The sequence below is a fragment of the Microcaecilia unicolor genome, chromosome 9, assembly GCF_901765095.1.
Source record: "Microcaecilia unicolor chromosome 9, aMicUni1.1, whole genome shotgun sequence".
Classification (NCBI taxonomy): Eukaryota; Metazoa; Chordata; class Amphibia; order Gymnophiona; family Siphonopidae; genus Microcaecilia; species Microcaecilia unicolor.
This window is the reverse complement of record NC_044039.1, coordinates 39,524,274-39,542,362: the sequence shown is the minus strand read 5'-3', so window position 1 is coordinate 39,542,362 and position 18,089 is coordinate 39,524,274. Positions and strand designations below refer to the sequence as shown.

Below are 18,089 nucleotides of genomic sequence, written 5' to 3'. Positions count from 1 at the left end.
GCCCTGAGTGGATCGGAGTGGACTTGGGTGTCACCCCGGAGAAGGCTGTAAGGATATGCAGATGAGCTGCAAGTCCTCCACAGCACCTGAAAGGCAGCCGGTGGTAGAGCTGGGCACCTCTCAGCTGAGGAAAGGCTTACCAGGGGTTAGGCCGAAGCCAGCATTCCTCCCCCTGAGGGTCTGACCCAGTATGGCTATTCTTATGTAGACGCTTTCTTCAGTGAATGGTGCATTATCCACTCCATTCTCAGATATTCCCCTGACAGCCAACTGTGGTTCTTCTCCAGAATTTTCTTCTGTGAACACCAAAGAGACATATTTGTTTAGCATGTTCGCTTTATCCTTATCACTCTCTCCACGTAGCTATTCTCAGCATCTTTCAGTCTTACAATTCTATTCCTAGCTTTTCTCCTTTCCCCAATATATCTGAAAAAGGTCTTGTCGCCTGTCTTTACATCTTTAGACATTTTTTCTTCCACCTGTGCTTTCACTAGCTGTATTTCCCTCTTTGCTTCTTTGAGTTTAATCCATTAATCTTTTCCTCTTGCTTCGCTCTTCTGTATTTCTTGAACGCAGCCTCTTTTGCCCTTATTTTTTCAATCATTTGTTTGGAGAACCATATAAGCTTCCTGTTTCTCTTGTTTTTGTTTACTTTCTTTGTATAAAGATATGTTACCTTATTTTTAGCACCTTTCAGCTTGGGTCACAGGAATGAGTAGCCTAGTGGTTAATGCAGCAGACTGTGATCTGGGGAACTGGGTTCGATTCCCACTGCAGCTCCTTGTGACTCTGGGCAAGTCACTTAACCCTCCTTTGCTCTAGGTACAAATAAGTACCTGTATACTGTGTAAACCACTTTGAATGTAGTTTCAAAAAATCACAGAAAGGCAGTATATCAAGTCCCTTTCCCTTTCCCTCACTGCACTTCACCTCTCTTGTGCCCATCCATGCCATCAGCTCCTTCAGGTATTCTCCCATTTTACCAGATCAGCATGTCTGAAATCCAGTAGTTTGAGTAGTGTGTTCATGGTTTTATAGTGTGAAGATGACATTAAATTCCCAAGCCACTTTTTAATTATTCCATCAGTTTCTTTTCATAGATAGTTTTCCTCCTACCCTTTTATTGGGATACTAAAGAGTGGCATTTGTTGTCAGTACTAAACAATTAACATATTAGCATACCTCTTAACATATTTGTCATGTACAATTGCTTACTGTTGATTCTGTTGCTGGTTTATGTATTGGGGGGAAGCAATGAAAGGGCTGGTTTTCTGTTCTCTGGACTTGCTGAGGGTGGGAATGCTCTGGAGGCAGTATTCACGGCCCTTGGAGGGAGGGATTCATCCCTCTTGCAACAGCAGCATTTAGTGGCATGAGCCCAGATGTCTGACCTCCAGTTGTCACTTCAGTGGCTAAAGTGAGTTGAAGGGGGCAGTGAAATGGAGTAAATACCCACCCCCCCCCCCCCCCCCCAAAAAAAAAAAAAAAGTTGATGTGAAAAAGGCTCATGGCACGAGATCTCAATAGAGGTTAGTTGTAATAGAGCTGGAAGCCCAGAGGAAACTGCCAGACTCCCTGCCCCCTGAAAAAGCCATGACCTATATTCTCAAAAGGTTTGAGAAGTAAAGTCTTTTTCAAATTATTGAAATGCCAGATTAAGAATTGGATATTGTGAGCTCTTGTTTTTGAGGTCATCTATTATTGTTGTTGTTGTTGTTATTTTGGGGGGGAATACAGAATACACCAAGATGGCACACAACTTGGAAAGATGCTTCCACAAAGCCATGCTGAAGCATTTCCCAGGAGATGATGGTGACACAGACGAGGAGTTCTGGATCAGAGTAGATGAAAAAGAGAAAAAGGAGAAAAGGAAAAGCCGTCCAGGACGTTCCAACACTGGAGGCTGGAGCAGGTCTAGAGATGAAGGGTATAGAAAACAGCCCCCTGAGAATGGAAAGTCACACAGGATGCCTTCCAAGGAGGATACAAGGGATGGGACACGGTGGCATCCCCGAGGAATGGGACTTTCTAATAGGCCAAGGTTCCCTTCACTGCATTATCGTGGAATGCCTAACCAAGCACCTTGCCCAGCTCGAATGGTATGGATTTATAAGCAATTAACACTGGAAAAAACTTGTTTAATTCCAATTCTCTTGCCATTGCATTACTAGGTTATCCATTGATGTGTTCAGTACTCTCTGTTGCCTCTCTGTACCTCATATTCTCATATCAACAGTATTTTTTATCTTAACATCTATTTGAGAATTTTTTTTAGGGTTTGTTTTGTTTGTTTTTTTAATTTTGGTTAACTTGAAAATGTGCCAAAATGCGTAAACTGGTAATGGTCATGAAAGCAAAAGTCATTATTATTGGCTACTAAATAGAAAATTCTCTCGAAAGAAAGAAAACATGAAGGTATTGTCACCAACTTTTTTTATGTTTCTTCAAAGCTTCAAAGTTAGGGATAATGGTTTGACTATAGGAAACATGACAATACTTCCAGGTTTGGATTTCTAAGGTTTTGAAAATAGAGTAGAGGTCACCATCTTTCAAACCAAGAAGGATTATCAAATTGCAGATTTTGCAGATAGTATATCATCAGCTTTCAGTTGCTTAAGCCTGTTCATCATACTAAACCGACCACTGTTCACTCCTTCCCTTCTTTCTCTCCCTATCCCTACTCTGGGTATTCAGCGGCCGGCAGTCCCTGGAATGTTTATGGCCCCGAGAGGCTCTGATGCAGCTCATCTCTACAGCTCACCAAGAGTGCCAGAATCTCAACTAGGAGATCCAGTTCAGCAGCACCAGCACTTTGCAATGCAGGTAAAGAGAAATAATGTGAAGGTAATTGGGGGGGTGGGGGGGTTGGCTGTTTAGTCATGCTCTGGGGCTTTTTGCACTTTTATGCAAAGGGATTGTAAATTTACCATTCTTTGACCAAATCATAACGTTATCCCTCAGGGTGCTTTGTAAAGTTACTGACATTTGATTTGGTCTTAGAAAAGATAGATGATCAGCAGATTATGGCCACAAGTGCCATTTATCCTCAGCTACGTTTGGGAATCTGTAGAGGGGTAAGAGACTCTCAGGGCTTAATTTGCGCTAGAACGGAGCAGAATAACATTACTACCTATGACACCCCCTCCCCCCCAGCCCCCCGTGGTTGGACTATGTCTGAATTTTAAGAAAGCATGGGACTGGCACATGGGATCTCTCAGGGAAAGGGAAGATTGTGGCTTTTAAGGATGGGCAGACTGAATTGGCCATTTGGCCCTTATCTGCCATCATGTTTCTGACTTTGAAAGTACTGCTGGAACTATTCTTGTCCTATTGGCATATATATGATGGTGCTTGAGTACAAATTTTTTGTAAGTGAAAGGGGAGGGTGGAGGGGCTGGGAGGTAGGGTTAGGTTTAGTAAGATTTTGTGTATATTGATAGTGTCCATAAGAATACAGGACCCCTGTCATAGTGTATTGGGATACAGATGAAGGTGTAGGTGTTGGGAATGTTGATATATTTGTTATAATTTTATGTGTGGTTTAGAATTGCACTTGTTTCTATAATAATTAAAAAATAACAATTAAAAAAAACACACATTCAAGTTGCTTTCTGGAATTTCTTCTTTTGAGGGCCTAAGATGGTAAATAACACTTTAAAAAGTACTGATTAAGTTCATATGATTAATGGATGTTATGCAGTTGCTTTGAAGCTTTTTTGACCATATAAAGACGGTATTACTATTCACTTGACTTCCATTCATAGGGACAACCTGCTGGTTCACTGGCAGTGCTGACATTCAGGAGATCTGGTTTGATAAATCTTGAATGTCTTTTTGGATGAGGGGTATAGACTGCATGACCAATTATTTATTGGATTGGATTTGGCTCTTGCCATTTACAGTTGTAGCTCAAGGTGAATTAAGTTCATGTACAGTAGGTAGGATATAATTTGAGAGGTGTTTCAGCTAATTTCGTTTTTATTTTTCTCAGTCTGTTTCCCACTACTGTGGGAAAGCTTTTGAAATGTAGGGCCACCAACATTCCACATATTCTAACTACTTCCCATAGGAAAGCAATGGGGATTTTTTGGGGAGGGTTCATTCTCTTAAAAATACTAACTAGATGTTTTCGATTTTTGAACTCTTTTCCATTTTCTTTGAGCAAGCTAATTATGGTGAATTTCCATCCCTTCTTGTTGTTTTTGCTTCCAGATGGTTAAACATGGATTCCTTTTGCATAATTTCTTTTTAAACATAACATACCTTGGAAGCATTAAAAAAAAAAAAAGACAAATACTGTACTGTAATAGTAATTTCTTTTCTCCCTTCCACAGCCTCCAGGTAGAGAGCAACAAGTTACTAAACCAGAAGAGAAGCCAACATATACAGGGCCAGCACACATGACTTCATTAGGGCCAAGTCCGGGCCCTGTGCCACCTAGGTTGATGTGTGGCCCCACACCAGAGGGTGGCATATATCCACCAGCACAGTTCCCACAGGGCTTTGTTCCTTCACAGCATGATGGTCCTCCAGTGAGACCCCTTGTCCCAGAGAACTCTGAGGTACAAGCTAATCAGATGTACAGACCCTACAAATATATGAATAGGGCTACTCCCCCTGTGTGGAACGGGGGCCCAGGAAATATAGACACAACTTTAATGGGACCATCAGAAAAAAGTCTAATAGCTCCTGGTCCTGGGCTTCAGCCTCGTTCCTTTAAAACTATCATGGACCCCAGGATGATAAGACCTCCAATGCCTCCTAACCAGTGGACCGACCAACCAAGTTTTCTACCTCATTCAGCTCCCCCTCCAGAGTACCTCCAATCACGTGCAAAACCCACTTCTCACAGAATGGCACATCCTTCCTTTATGAGCACCCAGTCATTGAGGGGACAGGAAGAGTCCATGCTGGACAGTCCTGAGATGATTGCTATGCAGCAACTGTCCTCACGTGTCTGCCCACCGGGTATGCCTTACCATCCCCGCCAACCACCTCCACCACATTTGCCGGGACCCTTCCCGCAGCTGGCTCATGTGGCTTCTGTGAATGCACAGCCTGCAGAGCAAGCCATGGAAAATGGCACAGATTTCAGGAACATACAAGATACTGGCAATGGAATGAAAGAAATGGACAATGATCAAGGTATTTTTTTAATTAAAAGTATAAATTAATGCAGGGTGAAGTGATAATCATGCCACCAGTACAATATGGCAAACATCCTGGCAGCCTAATGTCCAGGTCATAATACACATATTCTGACTGCGATTATGGAGGTTCCATGTTGAAAACTGTATTGTAAACTAGGGAGCAACAGCACCAATTTTAAGCCACTTTTGAAATATGTAAAGCTGGTTTATGACAATTGTTTTGTAGTTCTTGTTCCTCTGACTTTCTCTTTGTTTTGCAGTGAGCTGCTAAACATGCTTTATGTTAACCTAGCAAGTTACTGAGCACCAAGCACTTAACACTAGAATTTTTAAAAAATGGATAGATGCTGACAAAGAGAACCAGAAGACGGAATAATTGTTAAATAGAGGATTCTTAACCAAGAATTCATAGCCACCAGGAGGTCTGTGAGAAAGCTTCAGGCAGTTTGCCAAACCTGATAAAGCTACTGAAAAATGAAATAAATAACAGATGCTTAATCGTATAATTAATTAATATATAGAGATATATTGGTGTTTGTGGTACTATTGGGAAAGGGAGCTTCAGGAAAGGTTTACAGTAGGGAGGACAGCCTTAGAAGCAAAAAGGATGAGAACTCCTGCTGTAAATCATTTTCTACGTAGGGTAGTCCTCCACGTTACCATGAGAACCTTAGTACGAGTTCCATGCAGTGAAGGACTGGAAGCCGTGTGGGCTGCCAAATGAAGACAGAAAGAAAATAGAGTATTATGTAACATAAGAATCACTTGACAGGAAGCATGCATGGTGCATTTAGCTGATAGGTTTATCAGAGTCCAGCATGGCTTCTCAAGGGTAGCGCATAATTGCTCAGAGATTCAAATACTATGGAACAAATCCTTGAAGCAAATCTTATACCAGTAAAATAAATTATGCAACAGTATTCATACTGTTAGCAAAAGCTTCTATGTTGGCAAAGTAAAATGGAGCCTTTCACCTCTGCATGACAGGTTCAGATCCAGCTCAAGCTAGAGATATTTTGAAGTAATTACCAGCTGGAGCTGGCTGTGCAGCTTAGGTTGTAGTGCTGCATGCTGTGATGTGGGGGGAGTGTGGGTTCAGATCGCCCATCTGGTGGAGGTGGCACTCTGGGTGTGTTGCAGAGATGTTACTTCTAGTGGGCAGTTTTCTGTTACTTTAAGCAAAAATAAAATAAAATCCCACACATCACAGTGGTTTAGGAATTGACACTTTTCATTCTCAGTAAACAGGTCCAGAATTAAATGAGTGTAAAGATCAAACTAGTCTCTCTTTCAGCCCTTTATAGCTGATCTCTCCAGAATAGAGGGTTCCTGCCAGGGGCGGACTGACCATTGGTACAATAGGGCAGTGCCTGAGGGCCCACAACAGTAGAGACTCCCAAAAGCTGTAAAAATAATCCATGACCATCTAAACTTCAGAAAATCACTAAAAACCAACCTCTTCACAAAGGCTTACCCCACCGATCCAACGTAAATCCCCACACCCAGCAACACAGCTCAACCAATGATCGTACTGGACAATATACAATCTTCATTCCCTTCGACCTTCAAGGTGCCTGACACACACCTACCTCATTCGACCACAATACAACCTTGTATTTGTTATCAACCGACTGGCAAACGCCTTTACGGTATTATGTAAGCCACATTGAGCCTGCAAATAGGTGGGAAAATGTGGGGTACAAATGTAACAAATAAAAAGAAATACATTTTTAATTTTAATTTATTAACTTTCAAGTAAACCGTTTTGGTCTCCATAGGTGGTCAGTGACTTAGATGTTTGGGGAAGCTAAAGTGGAGCGGGATGAGGGCAGGGTGGGGTGTGGCAGGATAAATTTAAATCCTTAGGATTAGGATACCGTGTCAGTAGGGGCACATTTTGACACAGCAGTGTATGTCTCCCTCTCCCCCAAGCCATGCAGTGTCTCCTCTCTCTCCTCCCAGCCATGTAGCATCTCCTCTGTGTTAGTCTCCCTCTCCCCAAGTCATACAGCGTATCTCCTCTCTCTGTCCCCATTCAGCCATGCAGCATCTCCTCTGTTTGTGTGTATATCTCTCTCCCTCCTCCCCCCAGCCATGCATCTCCTTTGTGTGTGTACTCCCCTAAGACATGTAGTGTCTCCTCTCTACCCCCCACCCCCACCAGCCATGTGTATGTCACCATCTTCCCCAGCCATGAAGCATATCCTGTGTATGTGTGTGTGTATGTGTGTGTGTGTGTGTGTGTGTGTGTGTGTGTGTGTGTGTGTGTGTGTTCTAGGATAAGCAGCATAAAATGTACTGTTTTGGGATCTTGCTAGGTACTTGTAACCTGAATTGGCCACTGTTGGAAAGAGGATGCTGGGCTTGATGGACCTTCTGTCTGTCCCAATATGGCAATTCTTATGTTCTTATTATATATATGTGTGTGATTTCCCCACCCCCCCCCCCCCCCCAGCCATCCAGGATCTCTGTCTCTTACCCCAGTCATCCAGGATATCCTCTTTCTCCCCCACCCCGCCACCCAACATCACCCTTTGTCTCTCTCTCTCCCTGCCATGCTGCATCTCTTCTTAGTCATCTAGGATCTCTTCTCTATCTCTCTCTCTCTCTCACTCTACCCCCTGTATCCAATGAGCATCTCTCTCACCCATCATCCAGCATTACACATTTCTCTCCCACTATCCACCTTTGCCGCTCTGGCTCTCCTCCCCCCCCCCCCCCCCCCCCCAACAATTGTCCTGTCTCTCTCCTTTTCCTCCCCACCCATTCACGAGCCCCTTAGACACCTCCGCTGGGCCATAACAAGAAAAACAAACTAGGAACTTCCCTTCCCCACCTGCCTGACCCGCTGCTTCCCCGATTCAGTGATGGCAGTGAAACAGAAGTTGTGCGCGGGGCCATAGAGCTCTGCACACCTCTGCCAGCTCTGCTAGTCCCACCCCTTATGATGTAATGTCCTATTCGTGGAGGACCGGCAGAGCCAGCAGTGGCGCATAGAGCTCTATCGCCACACACAAAGTTTTTCTTTGCCGCCACCAAATCGGGGAGGCAGCATGTTAGGCAGGTGGGGAGGGGAACTTCCCAGTTTGTTTTTGTTGTTGCTGCTGCCACTGCAGATTGCAATACAGCAGCCCAGCTGGCGCACAAGTGATCACAGGGAGAAAAGGAAGGTTATGGTGCCCCTTATATGGGGCGCCTATGACCTTTTAGAAGATATGGCGGTATATCAAGATTTTAATAAATATAAACACTATCAGTCTGCCCCTGGCTCTTGCACATTGGTAGGTATACTGACACCACCCATGCTGAAGAAAACTAGTTGCTGACTTTTCACAAGCACCAATTGTGATAGAAATATCTAATGAAATATTTAAAAAAAAAAAAAGCTCTAAATATTATCATTTGTATAATGAAAAATATTTATTAAATGTAAATTTTCTTTCTTTCCTGTTACAAAAAAAAATGCAGCTGCTGCTTGCCCTGTTAAGCAGCTGCCACAGGTGGAGAAGGAGCTGAAGTGTGTCCCAATTGCACTGAAGGAAATGCACCCAAAACTGCTACCTCATCTGAAAGTCATTGAAACAGACATCGCCAACCAGTGTTCACCACCAGAGGGGAAATCTGGGAACTGGGTAGCAAACGTGGGTGGGGCAGAGAGAGACAAAGCTCAACCTGTCAGGAACTCCAAGAAAGAGCGGGGTGCTGAAGTCAAAGGCTTATTTAGCAGCTCCACGGAACCTTCTATGAAAGATAAAAGGGTGGTAGAGCATGAGGGGCCTTCATCTCCATCTGATACTAACAATGAAAGCTCCCCAAGTGGCTGTGAAGAAGAGGAGAATGTGGATGCAAAGAAGCCACATAACAATGGTGGAAAAACCTTGCCAGAAGCTACTTTGTCCTGTGCAAGACCAAGTAAAAGTACTCCCAGTGTAGACTCCAGCCCCCAGGGTGGCTCTACTGTGAATCATTTCCCCCCTTTGTATATGCCTGGCATGGAGTATCCAAAGTCAGGACATTACCAAGTTAACCCAGGACTGCAAACATTCAACCCAGGAATGAGAAAACCTCCTGCAGTATCTCATCCCCAGCATTTTCCTCCTCAGGGATTTCAACCTAATCACCCCAAATTTCACCCTGGAGTCTTCCCTCGATACCATCACCACCAGGCTGTGTCATACCCTTATCAGTCATCTTCGCTGCCTCAGCCTCCACCTCAGCCTTCATATCACCACTATCAGAGACCTTCATACTATCCAAGTCCACAGGGCTACCCAGACTGGCAAAGGCCTGTGCAGCCTCCACCAACCTCTGCTGGTCATCCATCTGCTCAACCAACACCTATAGTAAGGACACCTTTTCTCAGTCAGGGGACTCCAGCTAGTTTACAAGGCTGCGAAATATCAAGTACTACTCTGGTGTCCCCTGGCCCAGTGGATGGCAAGCCCATAGCAACACTAAATGAACAACAAGATGTAGGGCTGGAGGGAAAATCGCCTGAGTCACAAGAAAGGCCAGAAAGCCCAAAAGAGTTCCTTGACCTGGATAACCATAATGCAGCTACTAAGAGACAAAATGCTTTAGCAGCTAGTGACTTAATTTATGGTGCTCCTATGCTGAATTCAGGCATGTGTTTTAATGCCACTGGTTTTCCATCCCACAGTTCAATGATGCAGGGCTCTCCTTATGCATCTCAGCATCCAGCTGATCCCTTCCATCCCAGATCTTATCCATCCCCTGCCTCTGCCCACCAGCCTTATCATCCACCCCCAAATCAGATGAATGGTCTTGCTCAAGAAGGTCCCATGTATAGGTGTCTTGAAGAAAACAGGGGTCACTTTCAGGCTATTATGATGGAACAGAGGAGCAGCATGGGCTCATTCCAGGATATCTATCGACCAGTTGGGTAAGTGTCTTCACAATCCAAGTAACTAAAAGCTATTCTTCATCAATCTTTGCTGTTGAGTTAATAGATTGGAAAATTGGCCATATCTGTGGTGGGTATGGGAGGCTTTAAGTAATAGGTAGTGCTAGAGGCTGCACTGGATAGAAGGGAGGGTGTTGCTCTTATTTTAATGTTCTTCAAAATTACAAAAACCTAATCTCGGGCAGGTTAATTTGAAATAGTTGTCATATAAAACCTGCCCTATAAAGCATGAAGGGTGATATCGTGAATAAATTTTAAACGATTATATATTTGTGAATAGGAAAGGATGTTCAATAGGGCCACCAAAGGCCTAAGTGTAAAATCTATGAAATTGCTAACTTTTTATTTGTGTATCATAACAGCTCTCACCATCATTTATCCTTTCAAATTTTAGTGCACAACATAAATAACGTGCTTTAAAATATATTCCCTCCATCAAACATCACAAACGTTTTCATAAACATTTTGATCCCATGAATTAACAACCACCAACTTTGGAGATAGCTTCCCAAATATTTCATATAAGATTACTTGTCTTGGCTGTATTTCTAATAGCTGTGAAAAAAAAAACTGAACAAAATCTATATGAATGACAACTTACATCAAAAATACACATGGATGTTGTCAGGTTCTCAGGTTCAGAGCCCGCGGGGCCGGGCTCTGGAGCAAACGTGAGCCCTTGGGCTGCTGACGAGGAGTGACAGCAGCAGGCAAAACCCACCAACCAACACTGGGCAAGCACACCGACACCGGCAGGGACTGCAGGCACCGCCCAGCGAGCCGGAACATACGGACTGGAACACTGGACTGGAATCCCCCGGACTGGAGGACACCGGACTGGAGCACACCGGACTGGTCCACACAGCTTCACCTGCACTTAGCTACTAAGCCCCCCAGGAGTTGAGCTCCTGGGTTCGAGTAGCCGGCAGGACTTACTGGATACCGGATGACACAGGGACCAGGACTGGAAACAGAAGTACTCCTAAACCTAAACTGATCTACGTGCTCCCAAGCCCTAAACCAGCAGGAGTGTTCCTAACAGTAAACTGACAAAAGGACTTCCTAAGCCCTATACTAAACAGGAGCTCCTAAGCCCTGCTCAAGAAAGGGACTTCCTAAGCCCTAAACTAACAGAGCAGGGAACTAAACACAAAGCTAACACAGGTGCTACTAAGCATCAAGCTACAAGCAGAGCTCTACACTAACAAGCTAACACAAAACTAACAAGCTACCTAAGCACTGCTCTAGCAAGCTAGATACAAAACTAACAAGGTGCTTCCTAAGCACTACTCTGGCAAGCAACCAGAAGAGCTCCTACCGTGTTTCCCCGAAAATAGGGCATCCCCATAAAATAAGACCTACCGAGGTTTTTGGTGCCCTTGGAAAATATAAGGCCTACCCCGAAAGTAAGGCCTAGCAAAGTTTTTCTTTTACCGGTAAGTAGGGTCGCCCCCCACCCAAGATCACCGGGCCCCCCCTCCATCGCTCCGAAACTAACCCCCCCACCCCCCCCCCGAGGTCCCCCCCCCCCCACCCGAGATGGCGCCCCCACCCGAAGTCGCCGGACCCCACCCCCTTCCGTCGCTTCGAAACTAACCTGAACTTAAATCTCCTTTCACTTTCCTTCCAGTTCGCAGCAAGCAGCAGTAGGAGGGCAGGCCACTCCTTCCTTCCGTGTCCCGCCCTCGCCTGACGTAACGTAACGTCAGGCGAGGGTGGGGCATGGAAGGAAGGAGAGGCCTGCCCTGCTGCTCCTGCGAACTGGAAGGAAAGTGAAAGGAGGCTTAAGTTCAGGTTAGTTTCGGAGCGACGGAGGGGGGTGGGGTCCGGCGACTTCGGGTGGGAGCGCCATCTCGGGTGGGGGGGCAACCTCGGGTGGGGGGTTACCGGTAGTTGCAGGAGCGAAGGAGGGAAGGTGGGCGGGCCAACTGTGTTTCCCCAAAATACTAAGACCTCCCCTGAAAATAAGACCTAGCGCCTTTTTGGGCGCAAAAATTAATATAAAACAGTGTCTTATATTCGGGGAAACACGGTAGCACTAAAAGGGAAGACGGGAGCCACAAGGAAAAAGCAGGGAAGCTAACACATAAGCCAAAAGTGCTTCTAAAGTACCAAACACCAACAGCAAAGACTGCAATGCTCCCAATAGCACAAACACCAGAAGTACTTCTAACAGCAAACTCTGCAGTGTTCCTAACAACACCAAACCCTGAAGTACTTCTATCAGCAACAGAGCTTCCAAAGCCCTACACACAGCAATGCTTCCAAAACCAAGAGGGAAAAGCAGGAAAGCTAAACACACAGTCACCAGTGCACACTGCACTAACACTAACCTGGCCCTTAGCAAAAGCAAGCAGGGAAACTAGACACAAAGTCAGAAGTGCACACTGCACCACCCTACCTAAAGCAAACACCACCGTTGCAAAGGCTCTGAAGGAAACAACACCACTTCCTTATCAAGGCCCTCCCTGATGATGTCACACTCCCTAGACCTAGGCAAAAGCACACTGACCCAGAGAGGCCCAACCCACACCAATGCAACACCGTGAAGCACTTGAAGCCAGTACACCCAAAGAGAGGTAGAGCTAACTCAGTCCACCCATACAGCTGTAGTAAAGTGAAACAATTAACCCCATGCTGCTGGAAGCTGCCAGCACAGAGAGACAGAGCCAGCTCAGAAAGGACAGTCAAAAGAAACAGAAGCCAGCTAAGAAGCTGACCCCCAGGAAAGAGGTAAGTTTGAGAGGGGTTCTGACCCCAATCATAACAGATGTAAAATTCAAATACAATGACAAGTGACAAATGTTCACCACAAACTTTCACCATATAAAAAGTGCTAGCAAGAAAAGTTGTGCCAATAGAAATATATGAAATTACATACCTACAAACGTGCATGAACAATGGGCTAGATTCTATATATGGCGCTTGAAAAATCCACGTGGTAAAACAATACACCTAGGCGTATTCTCTAAAGTATGCCTAAATTTTATAGAATAGGCTTAAATTTCTGCGTGGTATATAGAATATGCTGAGCGCCTCGCCACGCAATCAAATATGGCCACGTGCATTTAGGCCGTGTTTCACTTGGCGTAAATCCTGAAACCTAAATTAAGCGCAAAGTAGATTTTTAGAAATGCCCATGCCCCGTCCATTTCAACACCCCCTTTTCAACTATGTGACTTAGAATTTAGGCACACCACGCTACAGAATATGCTTAGCGAGTTGTGCTTGTAAATCGTAATGCCAATTAGTGCTGATAATCAACGGTGTACCAAGGGCAGGGGGGTGGGAGCGGTCCGCCCCAGGTACACGCTGCTGGAGGGTGGAGAGAGCAGCTGCACGCCTGTCGGCTCCGCTGGTTCCCTGCTCCCTCTACCCCGGAACAGGTTAACTCCCAGCAGCTAAGAATGCAGCCCGGGGGGGGGGGGGGTGATGCACCGGGGGGGGGGGGTGTCGTGCTGCACCCAGGGGTGCACCAATTAAGATATGCTGCGATTTCTGCACTGAAATTGGTGCAATAGATAGAATTTGAGGAAATAGGTCTAGAAAACAAGCTAGATCTATATCACATGAGAACACAGCCATCAGCACTCAAGAAAAAGATCTAGGTGTCACCGTGGACAATACACTGAATTCTTCTGCCTAATGTGTGGCAGTAGCCAAAAAAGCAAACAGAATGCTAGGAATTATTAGGAAAGAGAAAATAAGACCAAGAATATTATAATTCATTATAAAGAGAGGAGCAAGCATTTATTAACTAGTTTCCATAGTATACAACCCTTTTCCCATAGTTTTAAACTGAAACTTTTTCTAGAGGTAGAAACTTAACAGCCAAAGAACTTTAAAAAGGATAGTAGCAAGGCTCAGATTCTATCCTAAAAGACAGTTATTTTCTGGCTGCTGGAGAGGTAGCACTGCTACTTACCTGAATTAGGTGTTCATTAAGGTGTGAGGAAGTAGAATATTTGGAAGGTTGCTGAGGGAAATCTGATTACTGAGTTAGCTTCAAAGGGTTTGTTTGAAGCAGTCCCCTTAGAATCAAAACTATATAGAGAGGGAAGGTCCCACTTAACTTTATTTCTGAGAGAAGAGGATATTTCTCTAGTAAGAGAGCATTATTTTGCTTTGTGCTTTGGGAATTTAAAGATTGGGGTTTAAAGGAGAAATTGTAGGTTATCGATAGGCAGAATAAAAAAAAAATGAAAGAAAAAGCAAACTTTTTCAACTAGTCTCTATACCCTTTTCTCCCTAGTTTTAAAACTTGAACTTTGTACCACAGCATTAACAGATAGCTTCTACCAGGCACAGCAGGATCTAGTTTAGTCTTCATTCCCACCCCCTTCACAACTCTTCATTTATAGTTATTATTCTAATTAGGATATCAAGACGATTGTTTTCATTAGAGTTGTAATTACATTTTCATTAGTTTTAATTACATTTGATTAGTTTCTGGGAAGCAAACACTAAATAAATTACACATTATACCATATAATCTTATGGCTCTTTATATTCATCTAATACCCCTAGTACCTGAAGAAGTTTTAATTAAACACCTCTATAATACTAAGATGTAGACAGCAGTCCAGTAGTGAGAGGGAAGCAATCCAGCCTTTTGCATTGAGTGTCACATATGTGATTATCTCCCAGTTGGTGTGAGGTTATATGTGTGTGCTCAATGCAAAGAGCTCCTAGCTCTCAAAGAACGAGTCCATTCTCTTGAGGCTAGAGGAGCTGAGGGAGACAGAGAGGTACATAGATGAGATCTACAGGGACATTGTAGAGAAGTCCCACCTCCAGTCTGGCAGCCCTTGTGCTGCCTTGGAGGATGGAGGCCTCCTAAAAGGAGAACATCACCCTGGTGAAGTTGGAAATAATCCTGTAGCCAAGACCAGCCCACCAGGGGATGTACTATCCTCTCGTACCAAGGATGTGTCTGCAGGAGTTTCTGCTCAGGAGGGAAGGGTTAGGACTGCTGTTGTAATTGGTGATTTGATTATTAGGCATGTAGATAGCTGGGTGGTTGGATCGCCTGGTGACTTGCCTGTCTGGTGTGAAGATGGCAGATCTCATGCCTTACCTAGATAGGATTTTAGTCTGGGGAGGATCCAGCTGTCTTTGTACATGTGGGTACCAGTGACATAGGAAAATGTGGAAAGGAGGTTCTGGAAGCCAAATTTAGGCTCCTAGGTAGAAAGCTGAAATCCAGATCCTCCAGGGTAGCATTTTCAGAAATGCTCCCCATTCCATGCACAGGGCCCAAGAGACAGGCAGAGCTCCAGAGTCTCAATGTGTGGATGAGACGATGGTGCAGGGAGGAGGGTTTTAGGTTTGTTAGGAATTGGGCAACATTCTGGAGAAGGGGGAGCCTATTCCAAAAGGATGGGCTCCACCTTAACCAGGGTGGGACCAAGCTGCTGGCATCAGCATTTAAAAAGGAGATAGAGCAGCTTTTAAACTAGAAATGGGGGGAAGGCCAACAGTCGCTCAAAAGCGCACGGTTCAGAATAAGGTATCTTTCAAAGATAAAAATTAGGAAGGCTAACAAACTGGGGAATAAGATAATAATGGGTTATTTCAATTACCCCGATATTAACTGGATAAATGTAACATCAGTGCATGCTAGAGAGGTGAAATCCCTTGATGGCATCAAGGACTGCTTTATGGAGCAGCTGGTTCAAGAGCCAACAAGAGGAGGAATAATTCTAGATCTAGTCCTTAGTGGAGCGAATAATCTAGTGCAGGAGGTAATGGAGCTGGGGCCTGTAGATAACAGTGATCATAATATGATCAGATTTGATATCGGCTTTGGAGTAAGTACACACCGGAAATCCAATACGTTAGCATTTAACTTTCAAAAAGGAGACTATGATGAAATGAAGAAAGGTGAAAAAAAAAAACTTAGAGGAGCAACTGCGAAGGTCAAAAATTTACATCAGGCGTGGATTCTGTTCAAAAATACCATCCTGGAAGCCCAGGCCAAATATATTCCATGTTTTAAAAAGGAGGAAAGAAGACCAAACGACAGCCAGCATGGTTAAAAAGTGAGGTGAAGGAAGCTATTAGAACTAAAAGAAAATCCTTCAGAAAATGGAAGAAGGATCCAACTGAAAATAATAAGAAACTGTGAAAAAAATGACAATTCAAAGCACTGATAAGGAAGGCAAAGAGAGACTTTGAAAAGAAGATTGCACTGGAGGCAAAAACACATAGTAAAAACTTTTTTAGGTGTATTAAAAACAAGAAGCTGGCAAAAGAATCGGTTGGACCAAGGTGGGCCTGGGTGGGCCAGGGCCCACCCACATAGGGCTCAGGCCCACCCAACAGTAGTATACGTTTAGCAGTAGCTGGTGGGGATCCCAATCTCTGCCAGCTGAAGACTTCCCCCTGATGGTAACGAAAATGCTGCTGTCCACGATACTGGCACCTACGCATGCTCAGTTTTCAGCGCGTGTCTGCTGCAGACTGCCAAGATGGAGAGAAACATTTTTCCACCAGCCGAGATATTTTTTTGGAGCGGTGGAGAACACTTGCTGCCCACCCACTTCTTACCTAAGCACACCCAAAATCTGCTGTCTGGCTACGCCCCTGGGTTGGACTGCTAGATGACTGTACTGCTATGGATTTTTACAGCCTGCTTCACTAACACAGACTACATAGTAATTACTGTGGATTCTTTTGGATTCATATTAGGTAAATGAGACCTTTATTAGAGGTTCTAAAATCTACAATGATTAAGATATATACAATGATTAAACTATATATATATATATATATATATACACACACACACAAACAATGATTAGCTATATAACTGAAAAGAAACAGTACCTATCTAAACAATCATTACATCACTGGTCTCTACATCTAAGCAATGCTAAGAGTTCTTAGACCAGGAAAAGAATCAATAATACACTATACATACAACATCACTGGTCAGGAATTTCAGGCCCTTATCTCATCAGCCAGGAGGCCCATTGCAGCGAAAGCCTGAAGTCTCCTTATGACCAGGAACAAGTCTTTTCTGCACGATGCGTCCATCCACAGATGAGCTTCAAAACTCTGCTGCAACAAGCCCCCCTTTTTATTAGGCTTAGAACTCATGTTCAGCGATAACGTCGATTGTTAAAAAGGTTTCCAGAGGTGATCCGTGAAATTACAGATCTGTGAGCCTGATGTCAACGCCAGGCAAAATGGTAGAGACTATTATAAAGAACAAATTTACAGAGCATATTCAAAAGCATGGATTAATGAGACAAAGCCACCGTGGATTTAGTGAAGGGAAATCTTGCCTCACCAATCTACTACATTTCTTTGAATGTGTGAACAAACGTTTGGATAGGTGAGCCGATCAATATTATGTATCTGGCTTTTCAAAAGGCATTTGACAGAATACCTCATGGAAGACTCCAGAGGGAAATGGATAGTCATGGGATAGGCGGTAGTGTTCTATTGTGGAGTAAAAACTGGTTAAAAGATAGAAAACAGAGAGTAGGGTTAAATGGTCAGTATTCTCAATGGAGAAGGGTAGATAGTGGGGTTCCACAGGGGTCTGTGTTGGGACTGCTGCTTTTTAACATATTTATAAATGATCTAGATATGGGAATAACTAGTGAGGTAATTACATTTGCCGACGACACAAAATTATTCCAAGTTGTTAAATCGCAAGAGAATTGTGAAAAATTGGAAGAAAAATGGGAGACTGGACAACTGGGCATCCAAATGCTAGATGATGTTTGTTGTGAGCAAGTGCAGTGATGCATGTGGGAAACAGGAACCTGAACTATGGCTACATGATGCAAAGGACTGCATTAGGAGTCACAAACCAGGAAAAGGATCTAGGAGTCATCGTTGACAATACTTTGAAACCCTCTTTTCAGTGTGCTGCGGAGGCAAAGAAAGCAAATAGAATGTTAAGTATTATTAGAAAAGGAATGGAAAATAAGGATGTTATGATACCGTTGTATCGCATCATGGTACAACCACACCTTGAATACTGTGTGTAATCCTGGTCACCG

The 18,089-nt window shown here is 44.0% G+C and overlaps 1 protein-coding gene across 1 annotated transcript in view; it reads left to right on the top strand.

Annotated features, from left to right (window-relative positions):
* The window catches only part of LOC115477820 (cat eye syndrome critical region protein 2-like), a 77,294-nt gene that overhangs the window by 40,500 nt on the left and 18,705 nt on the right, over nt 1-18,089 (top strand). Inside the window, 4 exon segments of the mRNA XM_030214912.1 lie at nt 1,738-2,099; nt 2,695-2,823; nt 4,335-5,145; nt 8,619-10,053. Coding sequence (XP_030070772.1) covers nt 1,738-2,099; nt 2,695-2,823; nt 4,335-5,145; nt 8,619-10,053 — 2,737 coding nt within the window.